The sequence below is a fragment of the Gadus morhua genome, chromosome 8 (genome assembly GCF_902167405.1).
Source record: "Gadus morhua chromosome 8, gadMor3.0, whole genome shotgun sequence".
Classification (NCBI taxonomy): domain Eukaryota; kingdom Metazoa; phylum Chordata; class Actinopteri; order Gadiformes; family Gadidae; genus Gadus; species Gadus morhua.
This window is the reverse complement of record NC_044055.1, coordinates 17,753,669-17,772,281: the sequence shown is the minus strand read 5'-3', so window position 1 is coordinate 17,772,281 and position 18,613 is coordinate 17,753,669. Positions and strand designations below refer to the sequence as shown.

General features: G+C 41.1%; 3 protein-coding genes across 6 annotated transcripts; all 3 read right to left on the bottom strand.

Annotated features, from left to right (window-relative positions):
* Positions 1-8,204: 8,204 nt before the first annotated feature.
* ftr67 (finTRIM family, member 67) lies at positions 8,205-12,647 on the bottom strand. Of its 3 annotated transcripts, none has more exons than XM_030362910.1 (7): positions 11,834-12,647; positions 11,635-11,730; positions 11,202-11,435; positions 10,764-10,917; positions 10,576-10,674; positions 9,615-9,773; positions 8,205-8,794 (listed from the first exon to the last, which is right to left on the bottom strand). In XM_030362910.1, exons 1-7 carry the CDS (start codon positions 12,428-12,430, stop codon positions 8,727-8,729), a joined length of 1,407 nt encoding a protein of 468 aa, XP_030218770.1. In that variant the 5' UTR covers positions 12,431-12,647; the 3' UTR covers positions 8,205-8,726. The 3 variants fall into 3 exon arrangements, with proteins under 3 accessions (XP_030218770.1, XP_030218771.1, XP_030218773.1); XM_030362911.1 differs by having other exon boundaries at positions 9,615-9,740; XM_030362913.1 differs by having other exon boundaries at positions 9,615-9,725.
* A 221-nt stretch (positions 12,648-12,868) lies between these two features.
* On the bottom strand, positions 12,869-15,304 carry LOC115548371 (protein THEM6). Its single transcript, XM_030362939.1, has 3 exons — positions 15,215-15,304; positions 14,184-14,688; positions 12,869-14,004 (listed from the first exon to the last, which is right to left on the bottom strand). The coding sequence occupies exons 2-3, from the start codon at positions 14,682-14,684 to the stop codon at positions 13,897-13,899; spliced, it is 609 nt and encodes a 202-aa protein (XP_030218799.1). The 5' UTR covers positions 14,685-14,688; positions 15,215-15,304; the 3' UTR covers positions 12,869-13,896.
* A 672-nt stretch (positions 15,305-15,976) lies between these two features.
* On the bottom strand, positions 15,977-18,282 carry LOC115548369 (protein THEM6). Of its 2 annotated transcripts, none has more exons than XM_030362937.1 (3): positions 18,147-18,282; positions 16,392-16,899; positions 15,977-16,276 (listed from the first exon to the last, which is right to left on the bottom strand). In XM_030362937.1, exons 2-3 carry the CDS (start codon positions 16,893-16,895, stop codon positions 16,169-16,171), a joined length of 612 nt encoding a protein of 203 aa, XP_030218797.1. In that variant the 5' UTR covers positions 16,896-16,899; positions 18,147-18,282; the 3' UTR covers positions 15,977-16,168. The 2 variants fall into 2 exon arrangements, with proteins under 2 accessions (XP_030218797.1, XP_030218798.1); XM_030362938.1 differs by lacking the exon at positions 18,147-18,282 and adding an exon at positions 17,551-17,649.
* Positions 18,283-18,613: the final 331 nt, after the last annotated feature.

Genomic DNA, 18,613 nt, shown 5'->3' with positions numbered 1-18,613 from the left:
TACACTTTCAGATCAGCAGCAACACACTGGTCTACTTTATATAAAACACTGCTGTCTTTCATTTTCACTGTTTTTATTCAGTTCCACAGAGGGCACGTTTTCACCACAACCAAAATAAATACTAAATACTGTACATTGCAGGACTGTACATTACAGTGCAGTAAATACAGTTTGAGCAAAAATAAATAAATAAATAAACCCTATTGTACTGTGAACACAGAAAAACATGGCAATTGTGCATGGGTGGGCTTATGGACCCTGCCGTCTGTTGGGGTCTGGCCATAGGATCTCATCAACATCACAAGCAATATTATCTTCCGCTAAGCATCGGGGAAAATATTGCCTTGTGTGCCGAATCCATCCAAGCATTGACCCTATGTTGATGTCTCTGCAGGCCTGTTCCATTGCCTGCAGAAGAGGCATGCGAGCATGAGGTTGGAGGTCATATACGCACCATCTCCAAGCCGAAAATACTTACTTACCTGCACATATTCACGTCGAAGTCCTTTGACCCTGACACTGTTTTTCTCAAATGGGACCCTGTACAATTGCTTCATGGTAATTTGGTGCTTTACCAAGATGCGTCTGATAGTGGAAATGCTCACTCGCTCTATGTTTATTGAATACATCTCTATCTGCAAGTATTTGTTGCTGTAGCTGGTTGAGACGGATTGCATTGTTTGCTCGGACCAGGTCCACAATGGCAAGTTTCTGCTGTTGGGTGAACAGGCGTTGGCGTCCGCCCCCAGAAGGTCTTCTAGTCATTCTATAGAAAAAAGCAACCACGAAATGTTACTGTATTGGTTTGCTTCTTTTTTATAGTACTGTATATAATGTACTTTACTGTCTATACCATAGAAAGTACTGAAACATCTCAATGTAAGTAATCACAAAACTACCACTTTCGTTCAAAAGGGAGCATTAGCCACCCTGCAATACAGTACATGTGATATGGTACAGTACTGCAAATACTCTAGATACAGTCTGAGTAGAGTAGAAAGTAGAGAGTTGAAGACATACCTGTCTTCCAGTCGGAATGTCCTTATTATGGATGAAACTGTGAAACGGCTTAGATTAGGGTGGACTCTCTGCCCAGCTTCCCTCATAGGCAGGCCATGGTTTACAGTATGACATGGTCCACCAAAGTTGCTCTTATGTCATCGGAGATAATGTTCCGTGCACGGCCTCTTCCACCACGTCCTCCTCTATGTCTCTGTCCTCCTCTTCCTCCTCTACCTCTGCCTCTTGCTCTTGCTGCATCCATGCTTGCAAGTTCTCAAAATGGCTTAACTGAGGCCTTTTTGCAGCTGGCTGATTGGTGTTCAGTTTTGGAAGAAAGTGTTTTAAGGTGTGTAAGTAAGTATTCTCAATTAACCAACGTGTTTAGGATTTTGAATAGATGTGTTTTCCCAATGGTACAATGAGACGTCATTTGAATTAAGTGTCTTATGTATGAAATACTGTGCAGTGTGCAGGAGCAAGTGTGTTGCAGAAAGGAGCAAGTGTGTTGCACCATTGCAACTAAAGTGCAAAGCAGCGCTTTTGTTTAAGGAATGGTTACATGTGTTTAAGGTATAGAAACAAAAACTTCAAGTTGTGTTGCTTTGGTCTAAGCATGTGTCTATAGTGTTCAAGCAATTGAAAAAAACTGTAAGCTTAAATGCAACAACTTCCTGAATCAGACACTGAACGTAGAAACTATTAATTTAATTCTCTTGTCTTCTCTTACTTGCACCTTTGAACACGTTTTTTTATGTGTGTTTTCTGTGCGTAAGATGCGGGAAGTATTTAGATATGATTCTTAAAATGTAAACCACAGTCACTATAACAAGTCTTTCCACATTTTGAGGCTTAATGGTGGAGACATGTTCCCCCTCTGAACTGAACACCATTTCTGAAGGGGAGCTTGTAGCAGGAATGCAGGTGTTTATTTTGTGCGACACCTTCCAATTGTGCTGGTGGAAAAGAAAGCTTGAGTTTCTAGTGTAGACAAGCTTATGCTTCGCCCTTTCCCCAAAATATATTTTGTGTTTACATGATTAAACTATAATCGAGTCATTCAACATCCTTTCTGTAGTTCTACTATTTATGAAATGGCCACAATGTAGAAGGGACATTCTGAAACTGGTATTCATCATCATCAACTTTTACTCAAGGTCAATTTAGAAGACAAGATTTAATAGACAACACACACATAAATAGGAATAAAAACATTCCGACCACTTATACCAAAGGTCCAAAGGTATGCATCTTAGCGTACTGCGCTATAACGGGTTCGACAGCAGCATTATAATTTCATTTTTTGAGTCATTCAAGCGACCGGTCCATCTGTACATGAGGTTCCTCAATGAAGCATAAGGTGTTAACTCCTGCATTCATAAAAGCTAATTTGCACTGCTCCACCTTGTTTCTTTTAAGTAAGATTCTAAAACAATCATTGTAAGCAACTGTGCATACTTGATTTTTTTAACTCAGCCCATGGCAGTATAAAGGAGAAGGGTCCAGCTGCAGGCTTGGGCGTTTCCGTCATGACACAAGAACGCCCATTAGGCGTTCCTGGTAGCTTTTCATTGACCAATCGCAAGGTGTTTCGAAAGGCATACTGGGTTTCGCAAGGCATACTGCGAAGCACAGTCGCAAAGCATACTATGCTTTCCTTCCTACGGGAAGGAGATACGAGGTACCACTTTTCAAGAAGGTTAGACTAAAAAAGTATTTTGTCCATCAATCGACTTTGATGCTAAACCGGAGATAGGCGAAGTGGTGGACAATGTGCTCTCGACTATCTGTACCCATGTATGTAAATTTGTTGTGTTTCAATGTGTCATGTCAATGTGTGTAATTCATGTTTTCTGTTTTTACATGCAACGGCTGCTGGGTCGCAAGACAAATTTCAGCACTGCTGACGAATAAAGTTCATATCATATATCATATCATATCATATCATATCATATCATATCATATCATATCTTAATGGCAATACCGACCGATAAAAAACGACAGTGATACCCCTTATATTTTTTTTCATGACGACCAAAGAAAAACGACAGTGTCACCCCTCATGTTTCATTTGATAAAAACGACAGTGTTACCCCCTATGTTTTATTCGATACATTTCGACAGTGTTACCCCTTATGGTTTTTTCATGACGACAGATAAAAAACGACAGTGTTACCCCCTATGTTTTATTCGATACATTTCGACAGTGTTACCCCTAATTTTTTTTTCATGACGACCGATAAAAATAGACAGCGGTACCCCTGTCGACGATTTTGCAGGGATCGGAACCTGAGCTGTTTGGAGGATTAACCTCCGAACATATCAATGTACCATTAAGTAACTGACTAATGTCAACACAATGGTTATACTTGACTTTACAATTCACATGAAATAGAGATATGAGTCTACCAACAGATGACTTCAACCGGACTTGAACCCCGGTCTCCTGGGGGTTAGGCAGAGTACACTCCACTGCACCACTGAGGCGATGACAAAACATAATGATCAATCATCAATAAAGAGGATATACATGACATTAAAATGTATGTGTTTTTCTATTATTTCCCTTATGTTCTTTTCATGACGACCAATAAAAAACGACAGTGTTACCCCTTATATTTTATTTGACAAAGACAACAGTGTTACCCCTTATGTTTTTCATCATGACGACCAATAAAAAACAACAGTGTTACCCCTTATGGTTTTTTTCATGACGACCAAAGAAAAATGACAGTGTCACCCCTCATGTTTCATTTGATAAAAACGACAGTGTTACCCCTTATGTTTTTTTCATGACGACTGATAAAAAACGACAGTGTTACCCCTTATGTTTCATTTGATAAAAACGACATTGTTACCCCCTATGTTTTATTTGATCAATATTGACAGGTTTACCCCTTATGTTTATTTCATGACGGCCGATAAAAAAACCACAGAGTTACCCCTTATGTTTTTTTTTCATGACGACCGATAAAAAACGACAGTGTTACCCCTTATGTTTTTTTCATGACGACCGATAAAAACAACAGTTTTACCCCTTGTGTTTTTTTTCATGACGACCAATAAAAAAAGACAGCGGTACCCCTGTCAACGTTTTTGCAGGACAATGACAATGCAATAGACATGATAGCATTACGTTTCAAATTAAAGATATTGTGTTTTCCACAGAAATTGAGCCGCGGTCTCCAGTGGGTGAGGCAGAGTACACTCTACTGCACCACTAAGGCGGTGAAAATTCATTATGATCAATCATCAATAAAGAGGATATACATGACATTAAAATGTATGTGTGTTTTTCTATTATTTCCCTTACGTTTTTTTTCATGACGACCAATGAAATACGGCAGTATTACCCTTTAGGTTTTTTTCATGACGACCGATAAGAACAACAGTGTTACCCCTTGTGTTTTTTTTCATGACGACCAATGAAAAACAACAGTGATACCCCTTATGTTTTTTTTCATGACGACCGATAAAAAACGACAGTGTTACCCCTTATTTTTTTTTCATGACGATCGATAAAAAACAACAGTGTTACCCCTTGTGTTTTTTTTCACGACGACCAATAGAAAACAACAGCGTTACCCCTTATGTTTTTTTTCATGACAACCAAAAAAAAACTACAGTGTTACCCCTTGTGGTTTTTTTCATGACGACCAAAGAAAAACAACAGTGTTACCCCCAATGTTTTTTTTCATGACGACCAATTAAAAACAACAGTGTTACCCCTTAAGTTTTTTTTCATGACGACCAATAAAAAACGACATATATTTTATTTGACAAAAACAACAGTGTTACCCCATTAGTTTTATTTGATGAATATCGACGGTGTTACCCCTTATGTTTATTTCATGACGGCCGATAAAAAACGACAGAGTTACCCCTCATGTTTTTCCCATGTTGACCAATAAAAAACGACAGCGGTACCCCTGTCGACGTTATTGCAGGGATCCGAACCTGTGCTGTTTGGAGTATTAACCTCCGAACTTATCAATGCACCATCAAGTCGCCGAATAAAGTCAACACAATGGTTATACTTGACTTTATAATTTGCATGAAATAGAGATAAGAGTCCTCCAAAGGAGGACATCAACCGGACTTGAACCCCGGTCTCCAGGGGGTTAGCTCACAGCTCTCTCCACCTCCCACTGATATTTATAATTTAAATATGTCTGTGGTTATATATGACATGCAATAGACATGATAGCATTACGTTTCAAATTAAAGATATTGTGTTTTCCACAGAAATTGAGCCGCAGTCGCCAGTGGGTTAGGCAGAGTACAGTCCACTGCAACACTGAGGCGATGACAATACACAATTCAATCATCAATAAAGAGGATATACATGACATTAAAATGTATGTGTGTTTTTCTATTATTTCCCTTATGTTTTTTTCATGACGACCAATAAAAAACGACAGTGATACCCCTTGTGTTTTTTTTTCATGACGACCAAAGAAAAATGACAGAGTCACCCCTCATGTTTCATTTGATAAAAATGACAGTGTTACCCCTTATGTTTTTTTCATGACGACCGATAAAAAACGGCAGTGTTACCCCTTACGTTTCATTTGATAAAAAATACAGTATTACCCCTCATGTTTCATTTGATTAAAACGACAGTGTGTGAAAAACAACAGTGTTACCCCTTACGTTTTTCTTCATGACGACCGATAAAAAACAACAGTGTTACCCCTTGTGTTTTTTTTCATGACGACCAATCAAAAACAACAGTGTTACCCCTTATGTTTTATTTGATCAATATTGACAGGTTTACCCCTTATGTTTATTTCATGACGGCCGATAAAATAAACACAGAGTTACCCCTTATGTTTTTTTTTCATGACGACCGATAAAAAACGACAGTGTTACCCCTTATGTTTTTTTCATGACGACCGATAAAAACAACAGTTTTACCCCTTGTGTTTTTTTTCATGACGACCAATAAAAAAAGACAGCGGTACCCCTGTCAACGTTTTTGCAGGACAATGACAATGCAATAGACATGATAGCCTTACGTTTCAAATTAAAGATATTGTGTTTTCCAGAGAAATTGAGCCGCGGTCTCCAGTGGGTGAGGCAGAGTACACTCCACTGCACCACTAAGGCGGTGAAAATTCATTATGATCAATCATCAATAAAGAGGATATACATGACATTAAAATGTATGTGTGTTTTTCTATTATTTCCCTTACGTTTTTTTTCATGACGACCAATGAAATACAGCAGTATTACCCTTTAGGTTTTTTTCATGACGACCGATAAAAACAACAGTGTTACCCCTTGTGTTTTTTTTCATGACGACCAATGAAAAACAACAGTGATACCCCTTATGTTTTTTTTAATGACGACCGATAAAAAACGACAGTGTTACCCCTTATGTTTTTTTCATGACGATCGATAAAAAACAACAGTGTTATCCCTTGTGTTTTTTTTCATGACGACCAATAGAAAACAACAGTGTTACCCCTTATGTTTTTTTTCATGACAACCAAAAAAAAACTACAGTGTTACCCCTTGTGGTTTTTTTCATGACGACCAAAGAAAAACAACAGTGTTACCCCCAATGTTTTTTTTCATGACGACCAATTAAAAACAACAGTGTTACCCCTTAAGTTTTTTTTCATGACGACCAATAAAAAACGACTTATATTTTATTTGACAAAAACAACAGTGTTACCCCATTTGTTTTATTTGATGAATATCGACAGTGTTACCCCTTATGTTTATTTCATGACGGCCGATAAAAAACGACAGAGTTACCCCTCATGTTTTTCCCATGTTGACCAATAAAAAACGACAGCGGTACCCCTGTCGACGTTATTGCAGGGATCCGAACCTGTGCTGTTTGGAGAATTAACCTCCGAACTTATCAATGCACCATCAAGTCGCCGAATAAAGTCAACACAATGGTTATACTTGACTTTATAATTTGCATGAAATAGAGATAAGAGTCCTCCAAAAGAGGACATCAACTGGACTTGAACCCCGGTCTCCAGGGGGTTAGCTCACAGCTCTCTCCACTTCCCACTGAGATTTATAATTTAAATATGTCTGTGGTTATATATGACATGCAATAGACATGATAGCATTACGTTTCAAATTAAAGATATTGTGTTTTCCACAGAAATTGAGCCGCAGTCTCCAGTGGGTTAGGCAGAGTACAGTCCACTGCACCACTGAGGCGATGACAATACACAATTCAATCATCAATAAAGAGGATATACATGACATTAAAATGTATGTGTGTTTTTCTATTATTTCCCTTATGTTTTTTTCATGACGACCAATAAAAAACGACAGTGTTACCCCTTGTGTTTTTTTTTCATGACGACCAAAGAAAAATGACAGCGTCACCCCTCATGTTTCATTTGATAAAAATGACAGTGTTACCCCTTATGTTTTTTTCATGACGACCGATAAAAAACGGCAGTGTTACCCCTTACGTTTCATTTGATAAAAAATACAGTGTTACCCCTCATGTTTCATTTGATTAAAACGACAGTGTGTGAAAAACAACAGTGTTACCCCTTAAGTTTTTCTTCATGACGACCAATAAAAAACAACAGTGTTACCCCTTGTGTTTTTTTTCATGACGACCAATCAAAAACAACAGTGTTACCCCTTATGTTTTTTTTCATGACGACCAAAGAAAAATGACAGCGTCACCCCTCATGTTTCATTTGATAAAAACAACAGTGTTACCCCTTATGTTTTTTTCATGAGGACCGATAAAAATGACAGTGTTACCCCTTATGTTTTTTTCATGACGACCGATAAAAAACGGCAGCGTTACCCCTTACGTTTCATTTGATAAAAAAGAGTGTTACCCCTCATGTTTCATTTGATTAAAACGACAGTGTGTGAAAAACAACAGTGTTACCCCTTATGTTTTTTTCATGACGACCGATAAAAAACGGCAGTGTTACCCCTTACGTTTTATTTGATAAATATCGACGTGTATCTGTAGTAATGCTATTAAGGGATCAACCCGCCATACCCTAGCCGTCAGTACAATGTTCAGAAGCACAGATTATTATAGATATCTCTTCGCTTCATGCAATGTTATTACTATATCTGCAGTTTTGTGCTAAAACTTGTCATTCCAGTTCTTTTAGGGCCGAGGTAGCCCACATGTGCGCCAATGACAATCTAAGTTAATGGAGAGGAATTCCACAAAGAAAAAAGAAAACAGCCATTTCAAGTCATGTTTGTGATTTCTTTTATTTGTGCCTTACAAATAACGTCACATTTGTCAGAAAATACAAATATTTAACTTGATCACTGCCCGATCGGAACGGATGATGAGTATAATTAAAAGCATAATCATAAAAAAGAAATACAACTTATCAATATTAATATTCTTCAAATTAAGGTTAAATAAAACTGTGCCAATGGTAATACATGGTGAATATGTATTAATTAAAGAGTAAAATCAGATACCAACCAATTATTGCAATCCATTCAACTTTCACGTGGCGTTATGCTCTCTGTAACATTAGCTGATGTGCCTGTGGAACTGATCTTCTATCCTCGTATCAAAAAAACATACTTTGGCCAACTGCAGCCGGGTCCATGTACCGTAGTATCCCATTGAACGAATACAATTTAATAAATCAAAAAATATAATACGTTGTGTAAACTATAGGGCAGAGTAAGGGGAGATTCAACCCCAGGAGCTGTGGGTGTCCTGCATGGTCTTGTGAAATTATAAAGCTGTCCCGGTGCTATTTTCTCCGCGGGTGGGAGCGTCGCTGCAAATGTCTTTGTCTAGAGCCGGAGGAAAGCTTGGAACCTGAGGGGACAGAGACTTGGGTCAATCAAGACGGGAGAGAGCTCAAAGGATACGGCTGGCTTCATCTGATGTTTTTCGTGCATCGACATCCTTGATGAAACAACCGAGATCAACCATTATTTTCTCTTCCTCGTTGCCTCCCTTCCTCTCCCGACAAAGTTCATATTGTATTGGCCAATAAGCAGGTATACTGTGGTGACGTCAACTTCAATTGTTTTTTAAAACTACATTGAAAGAAGTCACTGTTAATAGTTAATGCTTGCGGGCAGAGGAAAACCTAAGTTGCTTTCCAATTGACTCACTGGGGATGTCGATATTGGTTTACCAAAAGGCACGACCCCTTTGCCGTCCAACAGATTGTTGAAAGACCTCCGTAGGGCGAATTGCACCATATTTTAGAGTGAACACTGGAACGAGCTCCCTGCCGATGTCAGAACCGCAGGCGCTCACTTCCAAAAAAGACCTCAACCCCTCTTATGCACTAATTGTAGGTTGTACGTCCCGGGCACTTAATGTACGTACTTATTGGATGTTGTACCTCCTGACACTTAAAAATATTACTTAATGTGTATCATCTTATCCTAGCTAGCTTTGTTGTATACAGGGAATGGGTTGACCTTACAATTGTTTCTGCTCGGCACTCGGTTTTATGAACATCCTTACAGTACCGACAGCGGTATATTGTTTCTTCTTCTTCTGACCAATGTTCTTATTATAAAGTCTCTTTGGATAGAACCATCTGCTAGATGCCCTAAATGTAAATGATGTCCATGATACCGCGGGCCGATGTGCATGCTGCTTGTTTTACCGCCTGACTTACCGAATGGTAAGGCGAAGCCACCGAACGTGGAGAGGGCAGGTCCTGGAGAGAGGAAGGGGTTCAGTGGGCCCACGGGTGCTTGGTCTAGCCCAGGTGTAGGAGGAAAAGTCGCTGAAAAAACAAACACTGTTTGTTTGGGGTCAGGATAACCTCCCAACCCTATTGAAATTAGAGGGGTGTGGGCAACGGTTTTAATAATTAACATACCTAGCAGCTATTTCAATGTTTAAATTAGGTCAAAATATATATTAAAAGTACTACCTCCTGATAATTACCAGTTGGTAATATAATAAACATGAATAGTCTTACAGTTACAATATCTTTTTCTAATCTAGCGATTCCTCATCCAGAATAGTGCACCTGTAGCCTGGCTCCGCCCGCCTAAGTACTTCCGCATATTTTGAATTTCCCTTCAGTACTAAGTCTGGGTCTGTGGTATGTTAGTGGGTTTTCTCCATCTAAATTTTCTGCGTCAAATCATCAAACAGAGGGAGTGGCTGAGATCAATGACGTTAAAGTCAGCTCTCGTTGACGGACATCTTCACGCACGGTGTTTGGTTTGTTTACAGCCTGCACGCCACGCGACTCCCGGCCAAACGTTAGCGATTGGTTATGGCAGATCCAGAGTCCAGAGATCCAGAGGACCAGGCTACTGCACCTGTGGTATTTCTCAAATCCTCTTGAACAGCACTATTGCTGCTGTGCAATGTCAGTGACACTTTGCACAGTGAACAAACCCCCTTTTTTGTTTGATGATCATTTTAAGTAGTCCTACTGGCATACGTTCCAAGACCTGTGTCTTCTGAAGTCTCTCGCAAACAAGTGGAACCAGTGAGTGGATCCGAAACAATGTAAATAAATTATTTTCTTTTTTTTTGTTGAATGCAAGCCTTTCTCAGCATTATTTCGGTTTATTGTCTTCCTTGCTGGAATAACAAACACACACACTTCATCGACTCACTTGGGGTTGCATCCATGTGGACACTTGTTTGGGCGTTGAGCTGCTCTGCTTCCAGGTCGATAGCAGGAATGGGAGAGTCCACGATAGTCACTTCTCTTACTACAAGTGGAGACACACCCATGCATTAGGCTGGAAATCCCAAACAACCTGTCAATGACTATTAGTTTGTTTATCATTATTCAATTGACCTCTCTCGAAGATGCTGCTGAAACCGCCCTGGCACACTTCCGTTAGCAGAGAGTTGAAGTCGTTGACAGCCACCATCACCAAGCCAAAGTCCAGGTTGGGGTCAACAATGATTGAGGGTAGACCGCCGGCAATAGGGGTAACAGTCTGGCAGCTCTGAAACAAAACCAGGGTGAGTCCAGCAGTTTTGGGGTTGAAAAAGTCTTAAAACTACCGTTGCAAAAAGTGTAAAAGGTTCCATGTGTCAATAGGTATCCATGTCTCCCTCTTTTACAGGTATGTGCAAGAGAGTGAGTGGCTGAGGGACTGGGTGTTAAACACTGTTATTTGATGGCATTTATGCTGAACAATGTTAATACGCAATACTAAAAGGCTATTCATATTGTTAATAATACAGTAATAACAATAATGCAACCATCCAGCAGAGAAGGAACCCTCACCCGTAGAAACTGGACGTGATCCTCGGTGTGAGAGAGCTTATCCAGCTCGGCCTCTCTCTTCTTCAGCTCATTGGTTTCCTTCTCCAGCCTCGACAGCAGCTCCTCAGCGTGGCGAACAGCGTTCCTCTCCTGGACCCCGATGAGCTCCCGCACCTCGAAGCGCTTCAGCTCTATGGATCGGATCAGCTCCGTGAAGACCTTGTCGCTCTCCCCGATGGCTGCTCGAGTAGACCGCTGGGGTGGGAGGTGACGACGGGGTTGACAGCAAAATAGGACAAAAATAGTTCATTTTAAAGTTTAAGATACTCTATTATTAGTGAAGTGTCATAAATATATTGTCTATTGGTTCATCTATCTGAACCAGTACCGAGGAAAAGTCAAGATGGGCATAATGGATTTGTATTTATTTTAGTATTTGTATGAAGTCACTTACTGTGAGAGACATAATGGCTTGTCTCAGCTCCATGGCTTCCCTCTCCCTCTCTTGGATTTTAGTTTGAGAGTGTCGCTTCTCCTCACCAAGCTGAGTCTGAATGAATCAATGTAAACATAGCAGTCTGAGTATTTTTTATCTTTGGCTTGACACAATCAACAGGTTCCGTTTCGATCAATAAAATATAAACCATAACTACCTTCTTTTCTCGGATTTCCGTCTCAGCTAGAACTGTATCGTGTCCTTTATGTTCATCTGTCAGACAAAGGTAACAAATGCACTGATTGTCGGTTCTACAGTAGACCTCTAGAAGCTTGTCGTGTTGGGGACATATGGTCTCCTGTAGTTTTTCCGAGGCTGCAACGAGCCTGTGCTTCTTGAAGGCTGCAGACTCGTAGTGAGGCTTCAAGTGAGGCTCGCAGTAGGAGGCCAGGCACACCAGACACGATTTAACCGCTTTGTTTTTTCTGCCCGTGCAAACGTCACACTGCACATCTTCGGGTCCGGCGAAGCTCTCTGCGGCGGGCGTGTGTGTGGTCTGGAAGCGAGTGTTTTTGAATCTTTCCACGACGTCCGCCAACATCGTGTTTCTGCCGAGCAGCGGCCTCGGGTTGAAAGACTGCCTGCACTGGGGGCAGCCATAAACCCCGAGATATTCGTCCTGGTCCCAGTAATGCTTGATACAACCCGAACAATAACTATGCCCACATGGAATAGTAACTGGATCCCTCAACACGTCCAGACATATTGAACAGTTAAACTGGTCTTTATCGAGAACAACTCCAGCTTGGGCCATCGTTGAAACGCAGACGTTGGAGCAATTTTGTTTTTTAGAGACCCTGACAGCCGGAGCTTTGTTTACAGGAAGTGAACGCAGCGAGCTTGTAGTCAATGGCGGGCGTGGCTAGAAAAGCTAGTGAAAATAGTCATCGAGAAACCCTGAACCTTGGAGTTCAAACAAATATGACGAGAAGTGTCGGTATTTTTTTGTTCATGATACTTTCCAGCTTTCTCTTTATTGTTTCCCAACCAAGTCATGTGACCAAATGCTCACACATAGCCCTGTCCAGTAGATGGAGACATTAATCCATGTACAAAGGGGAAGAGAAGTTTGAATAAAGGAAACATGTTTTCACTTTTTATTCATGCCACTCAAAATTAAAACCCTAAGATGCACACCAAAGGCCACACCTATACAGTATACACCTGAGGCCCAAAGAACACAACCAACTGGTAAAGCATTTAAAAGGCATTTTAATAATGAGCATACACCGTATAATCCTATATTTGGATCTCTGAATAATTTATCAATAAATAACAATCAAAAATACAATTATTTCCACATTCCCCCTCTCAGAATTTAAACAAGCTGCACTCAGTAAACTCATGAATATGAACAGATAAGACAAACATACATATAATATGGGATAGAAATACAGATGATTCTCTCATGAGGAATGATACATTATTTTGGTCACAAAAAAAGTAGTCAGGCTCGAGATTGTATAAATTTGTCATTTGAGTAATGTAAAATATGCAATAATATAACATCTTAACGTGTTCCAGTTTTATGCATCGACAGATCCAGCTGATTGATAGTCAAGCTCCTTCACACAACCTGTGCTTAAATACCCTTTTGTGTATTCATCTTAAACCTAATCTATTAAACAATCCCTCAAGATAACTCACAAATTGCAGTCTTTCACCGTGGGATAACCTGTGCAAACTGTAAAAGGAAAGTGTCTATATAAACATATTAGGTACTTCAAGTATCAGATCACACCCCAATATTTGAAAAAAATAAGACTTTTTTTCCTAGTATGAATGGTTATCGTAAATTTGGAAATCTTCCGCTACTCGTGGGAAACAGGCACAAATAAATCATTCCCTTTGTATGAAAACATGCATTGATGTCATTGATATCTAAGGTTCCACATGCGTATCTAAAGCCATGATGATACAAATTGCTAAACATCCCCTGTTTTCTGCAATCATTCTTGCATTCCTTATACTTTTGGTTCCTTAAGGAAGGCTTTACTTTTGGCCTTCTTCAATACTCAGTCAAGACAGTCATTTAATAATATGGAATAAATTAAAATTAAAAAGGATCATACATCACTGGGTGAAAAAACAAATGAATTATATATATAGCAACTTAACTACATACTTTCCTAGAATGAGAATGTTTCATTGCATGTGCGTATTCACGTCAGTGTGCAAACAATATGCTGGGAATGAGGCTTCCTGTCCTCGGGACGAGACTCACTCGTCTTTCTTCTCCAGGCCGCTCTCTGCTCTGAGAGCCTGGCTGCTGGCTGAGATGTAGTCTAGCCAGTGTTTGAGGTCCTCAGGAAACTCTGGACATGTGATCTGCACACACACACACACACACACACACACACACACACACACACACACACACACACACACACACACACACACACACACACACACACACACACACACACACACACACACACACACACAATAAACAAACTAAAAAGCATGGACAGAACACAGGATAAACCTTGGTTTCTCAATACACCTACCTTTCTTTTGCACACAAACTCTATGATTTGCTCGGGGCTGCAGCGCACCACGTTCTGCCTGCAGAGCATGACCGCTGAGATGAAGCCGTCCCTCTTAGACACAAAGCGCTGTTCCAAATAAAAGGCCTTCTCATCCCAGCCAATGACTTTGGTCCGGATCTCAAAGGGCTCGCGGAACGCCAACGAGCGCCGATAACGGATAGTGGAGGCCCCCACCACCATCCGCGCCCCCAGCCTGTGTGAGGCCATGAACAGCCCATTTCGCATGTAATGGTGGAACCTGGCAAAGTCACACTCCCTCAGGTAGCGAGAGTTATTCATGTGGCCCATGTAGTCCAGGTCGTGGGGCAGGACCTGACCATCCACACTTTGTTCGGCCATAATATCCCCTATTCGGGGTTGAAACCATGCCTGGAAAAAAACTTGGGCCCCTCGCAGGAAGTACCAAACATCTACTGTGCAGAAGAGCAGCAGGAGAGCACCCACCAACAGCAGGAACATGTCTCTGCAAGGAAGCAAGCAAGCCAATGAGAATTAGCATTAAATGCCAATAGCATAGAACATTATGGCCAGCAGGCATTGTAGCAGCATCCTTATGAGTGTTATATGTCGAAGTGTGTTTATATTTTAAAGTTCGGACGGGGATGCATTTGAAAATTGTTCTGCTCTGAACACTACTGTATTATTAAATACTACAATAAAATGCAGCTTTGACCTCAACAATAACATCGTGGAATAACAACAGTAAAGTATAACCTACTCGTTTGTCTAATTGATATGTGAACACACCCGAGACCCAATAAAATTATGGATTCGTGCCATCACCAATTTCAACCTTGAGGATATGGACGCGCTGCAACAGGATCCTTCTGTAACAACCCAATCTGTTAGCCGAGCTAGCTCCCGTTAGCCGGTGGCGTAGTCGCCACTGATACTAAGAACGAGCAGGTGCTTACGCCTTATCCTTCATTGTTCACTTCGGATATAAATAATACGAGCGACACGTGGAATAATCTAAATATTTCACTTACTATGTCTTCGGAAAAAAAAAGTGCTACCATGGGATGCGCTGTCAAAATGAAGAAGCCGGTAGATAGAGAAAGCTTCCTACTTCCGGGAGAGGCAGGCTTGGACAGAACGTCAGCCTTCATTAGATAAACGAACCGCTTGCATTTCTGAAGGTCTAGTGGGTTTATACCTATCACTTAGTTTAAACTGTAGAGTTGTTTAATTATTTTTCGTATATGTTATATCGATATTCTTGTGAATGATGTAGCCTACTCGGACAACTGCATTGACTTAATTTAATTATTAATATCACCAAAACATAGGATACACCTACCACTGTTGAGCATATCTATAGTGTTCTCAGTCGATTTCATAAAGATTCTGACAATACCATAAATATATTATATGTACACATGTATTTCATACTTGGCCCTTTTGTGTTAATGTTGCTGTTGAAATAACTGGTTTAAAGTGGAAGCGAATTATTAGTTCTGCTGAGGGATGCAAGTAACCTATTCACATTGATTCCCACCGTGACCCTGTTTTCGTCTCTATCCCATCATTGAGCCCATCCTATCTGCATTAATCCACAAGGTTTAAAAGTACTTTTCTTTCTTCCTACCCATCTGAATCCCTCAGCTCATTAACCACCACCTCTCAAGCTCCACCTTTACCAGAAGTCATTCATTAAATCATAATCCTATCAATTTTGTATTCTTGTTGTCAACAAATATCATTTCAGGGATGTTTGATCTCATGAATGCTGACAGTAAAAGAAGCCTGTGTTGATTCCAAGAAAAAGCTTTTAATCAAAAGATAAGGCACAACTGGGTTCACATTGTAGTGTCACACAGAAGCCCCACGGCTGACCACGTCCAACCGCAGCTACATCTCCTTTTCATAAGAGAATGTTGGCTCACAAAATAGCTGGCGTAGAAAAATTGGTCTCCTTTTCCAAAAAGCGTTGATGGCCTGCTTCACTTGTTTTTGTCCTCCAGTCCCCCTTCTGCTCTGAGGGCTTGGCTGCTGGCTGAGATGAAGTTCACCCAATGCTGAAGGTCTTCTGGAAACTCAGGGCACTCGACCTGCAATGAAAACGCCATCAGGAGTTACAGCTGCCACGTCGGAAGCAAAGAGAATCAGAGATATCAGCCTCGATAACTAAAAAAAAATAAAATAAAAACGGTGCAGGGGACATACCTTCCTCTTGCATAGATGCTGCATGATCTTGTCGGGACTGCCTCGGATGATGTTCTGCCGGCAGTACATCACAGCACACACCAGCCCGTCCTTAGTGGAGACAAACCTCTGCTCTAGGAAAAAAGACTTTTCATCCCACGTGACGATGCGGCTGCGCAGCTCGAAGCCCTCTCCGATACAGAGGGCCCTCCGGTAGCGGACCGTGGTGGCCCCCACCACCATGCTGGCCCCCAGGGCTCGGAGCGCCTTGAACACACCGTTGCGCATGTACAGCGAGAAGCGGGCAAAGTCACACTCCCGCAGGTAGCGGGCGTTGTTCATGTGGCACATGTCGATGTCCCGGGGGAGGACGCGCCCCGCCACCACCTGCTCGGCGGTGACGTCCCACACGGGGGTCTGGAACCAGGCCCGGGTGAGGACGGCGGCGGCCCGCAGGAAGTACCACACGTCCAGGCAGGAGAAGAGAGTGAGCAGGGCCACCAGGACCCACAGCAGCCACCACATGGTTCTGGGGGAGGCAGGAGCACAAGGGCATGAGACCGGACGGCACATTGGATGGTTGGGGAAGAGTGGAACAGGAAGGAAGGACAGGAAGGACCCAAGAAGGTGTCGGTTTACCGGAGTAGTTGCCAAGAGGGGGTTCAAAAGGAGAATCAGTTCATCAAGACACCTACTACTACCATCTACTACAAGCTACCCACTAACTCACTAGCCAATACTGGGCTGAATGGCTGAAACAGGGAGCTTTAATGGGCTTAGGGGCTGCTGTGTTGTATAATGTGAGCCTGCGAAGGCATTTCAGACTATAGGGATGATTAAGGAGAACACAAAAATATATAATATACGGCACGCCTACTTTACACTCTGGACCATACCATGGTTACATTAACGGTGTGCAGATATGAATGTACTTGTCCAATCATGTATACCCTAATTGACTACATTTGAACCACAATTATCAAAGAATATAGATTGAAATATTTGTTCCACCACGATGATCCCAACGTGTGTTGTCTGGTTGTCTTCCCTCCTATGCAGAAGACCTGAGGAGTGTTGGCTAGGGTACGTACGAACATTGTTGTTGTTGCTGCTGCTGCTTCCCCACAATTGACTCGCTCGCTGCTCTAATAAAGAAAATATTGTTACCTATATTTTGTACCTATAATCTTGTTGGCTGTTCTCGAAACCTCCACCCGGTCTATAGTATGGCTCTCACGAGTCACAGTCTCGACTTATTGAAGTTGGATAGCTGTTACCACTCTGTAAGCTATTCAACAGGTTTGGCTGGTAAATCAGGTACTGCCATTGAACAAGTCTGCATCATCGAAGAAAACTGGCTACTGAACACAGTAAAACATCCTACTTTTTTGCTGCGAAACGAAATAATTCAGATTGATATTTGATATATTTCCATAGGCTCAGATACGAAATAATGAACCCTTGGAACTAAATGGTACGTTTACTGGGACTGCACATTGGTAGTCTTAAGATACAAAATAAAAAAGGCAAAGGTCCGAGATGTCTGCACGACATTATTCATGGATTATGTGAGGGGTTTAAAATTAAGGAGAACGAACGAACATTACTTGCATAGCCTACATATAGTTAGATACTCTGTAACCGATAGGTCCTGCATGTAGCTACCTCAGGTTGTTTTACCAGCTCACAGGGGGACGGAATGGAACAGTTTACAAAGACATTTAACCAACATGGCAACGAATAATGTCCTATAGGTGTGTCAATCATACTACTTACGTCGTATCTTAAGTCTTAACTCCAGTGTTTTTCTATCTGTTGACACATTACAAAGTTACCGCAGTGTCCACGTTCCATACGGGATTTGCACGGAAGAATTCCGGTGCGTAGGAACCCCAATGCACGCTTTTAATTGGCCGACGAGTTCAGCGTCATGCGTAAGCAAAATAATGGTTTGTACAAAATTATACCTGTGTTTGATAAGTAGCGGTGCGGAACATTATTATTTTTTATAGGATTTGTGTAGACTACTTTGTTTATTTTTGTAGTTTGACAACATGAAGCAGAACTAAATCGTTGCAAACGTTACTTCATTATAGTTACATACACAAATCTGCATTTGCATGCAAACTTGAGTTTATATGTAAAAACATCAAGGTAGGCCTACTAGGAATTATAAAGGCATTATTCAGTATCCAGTATTCTGATGAGATGTAGATGTGTCATATTCTGAAGCTTCCAAAATG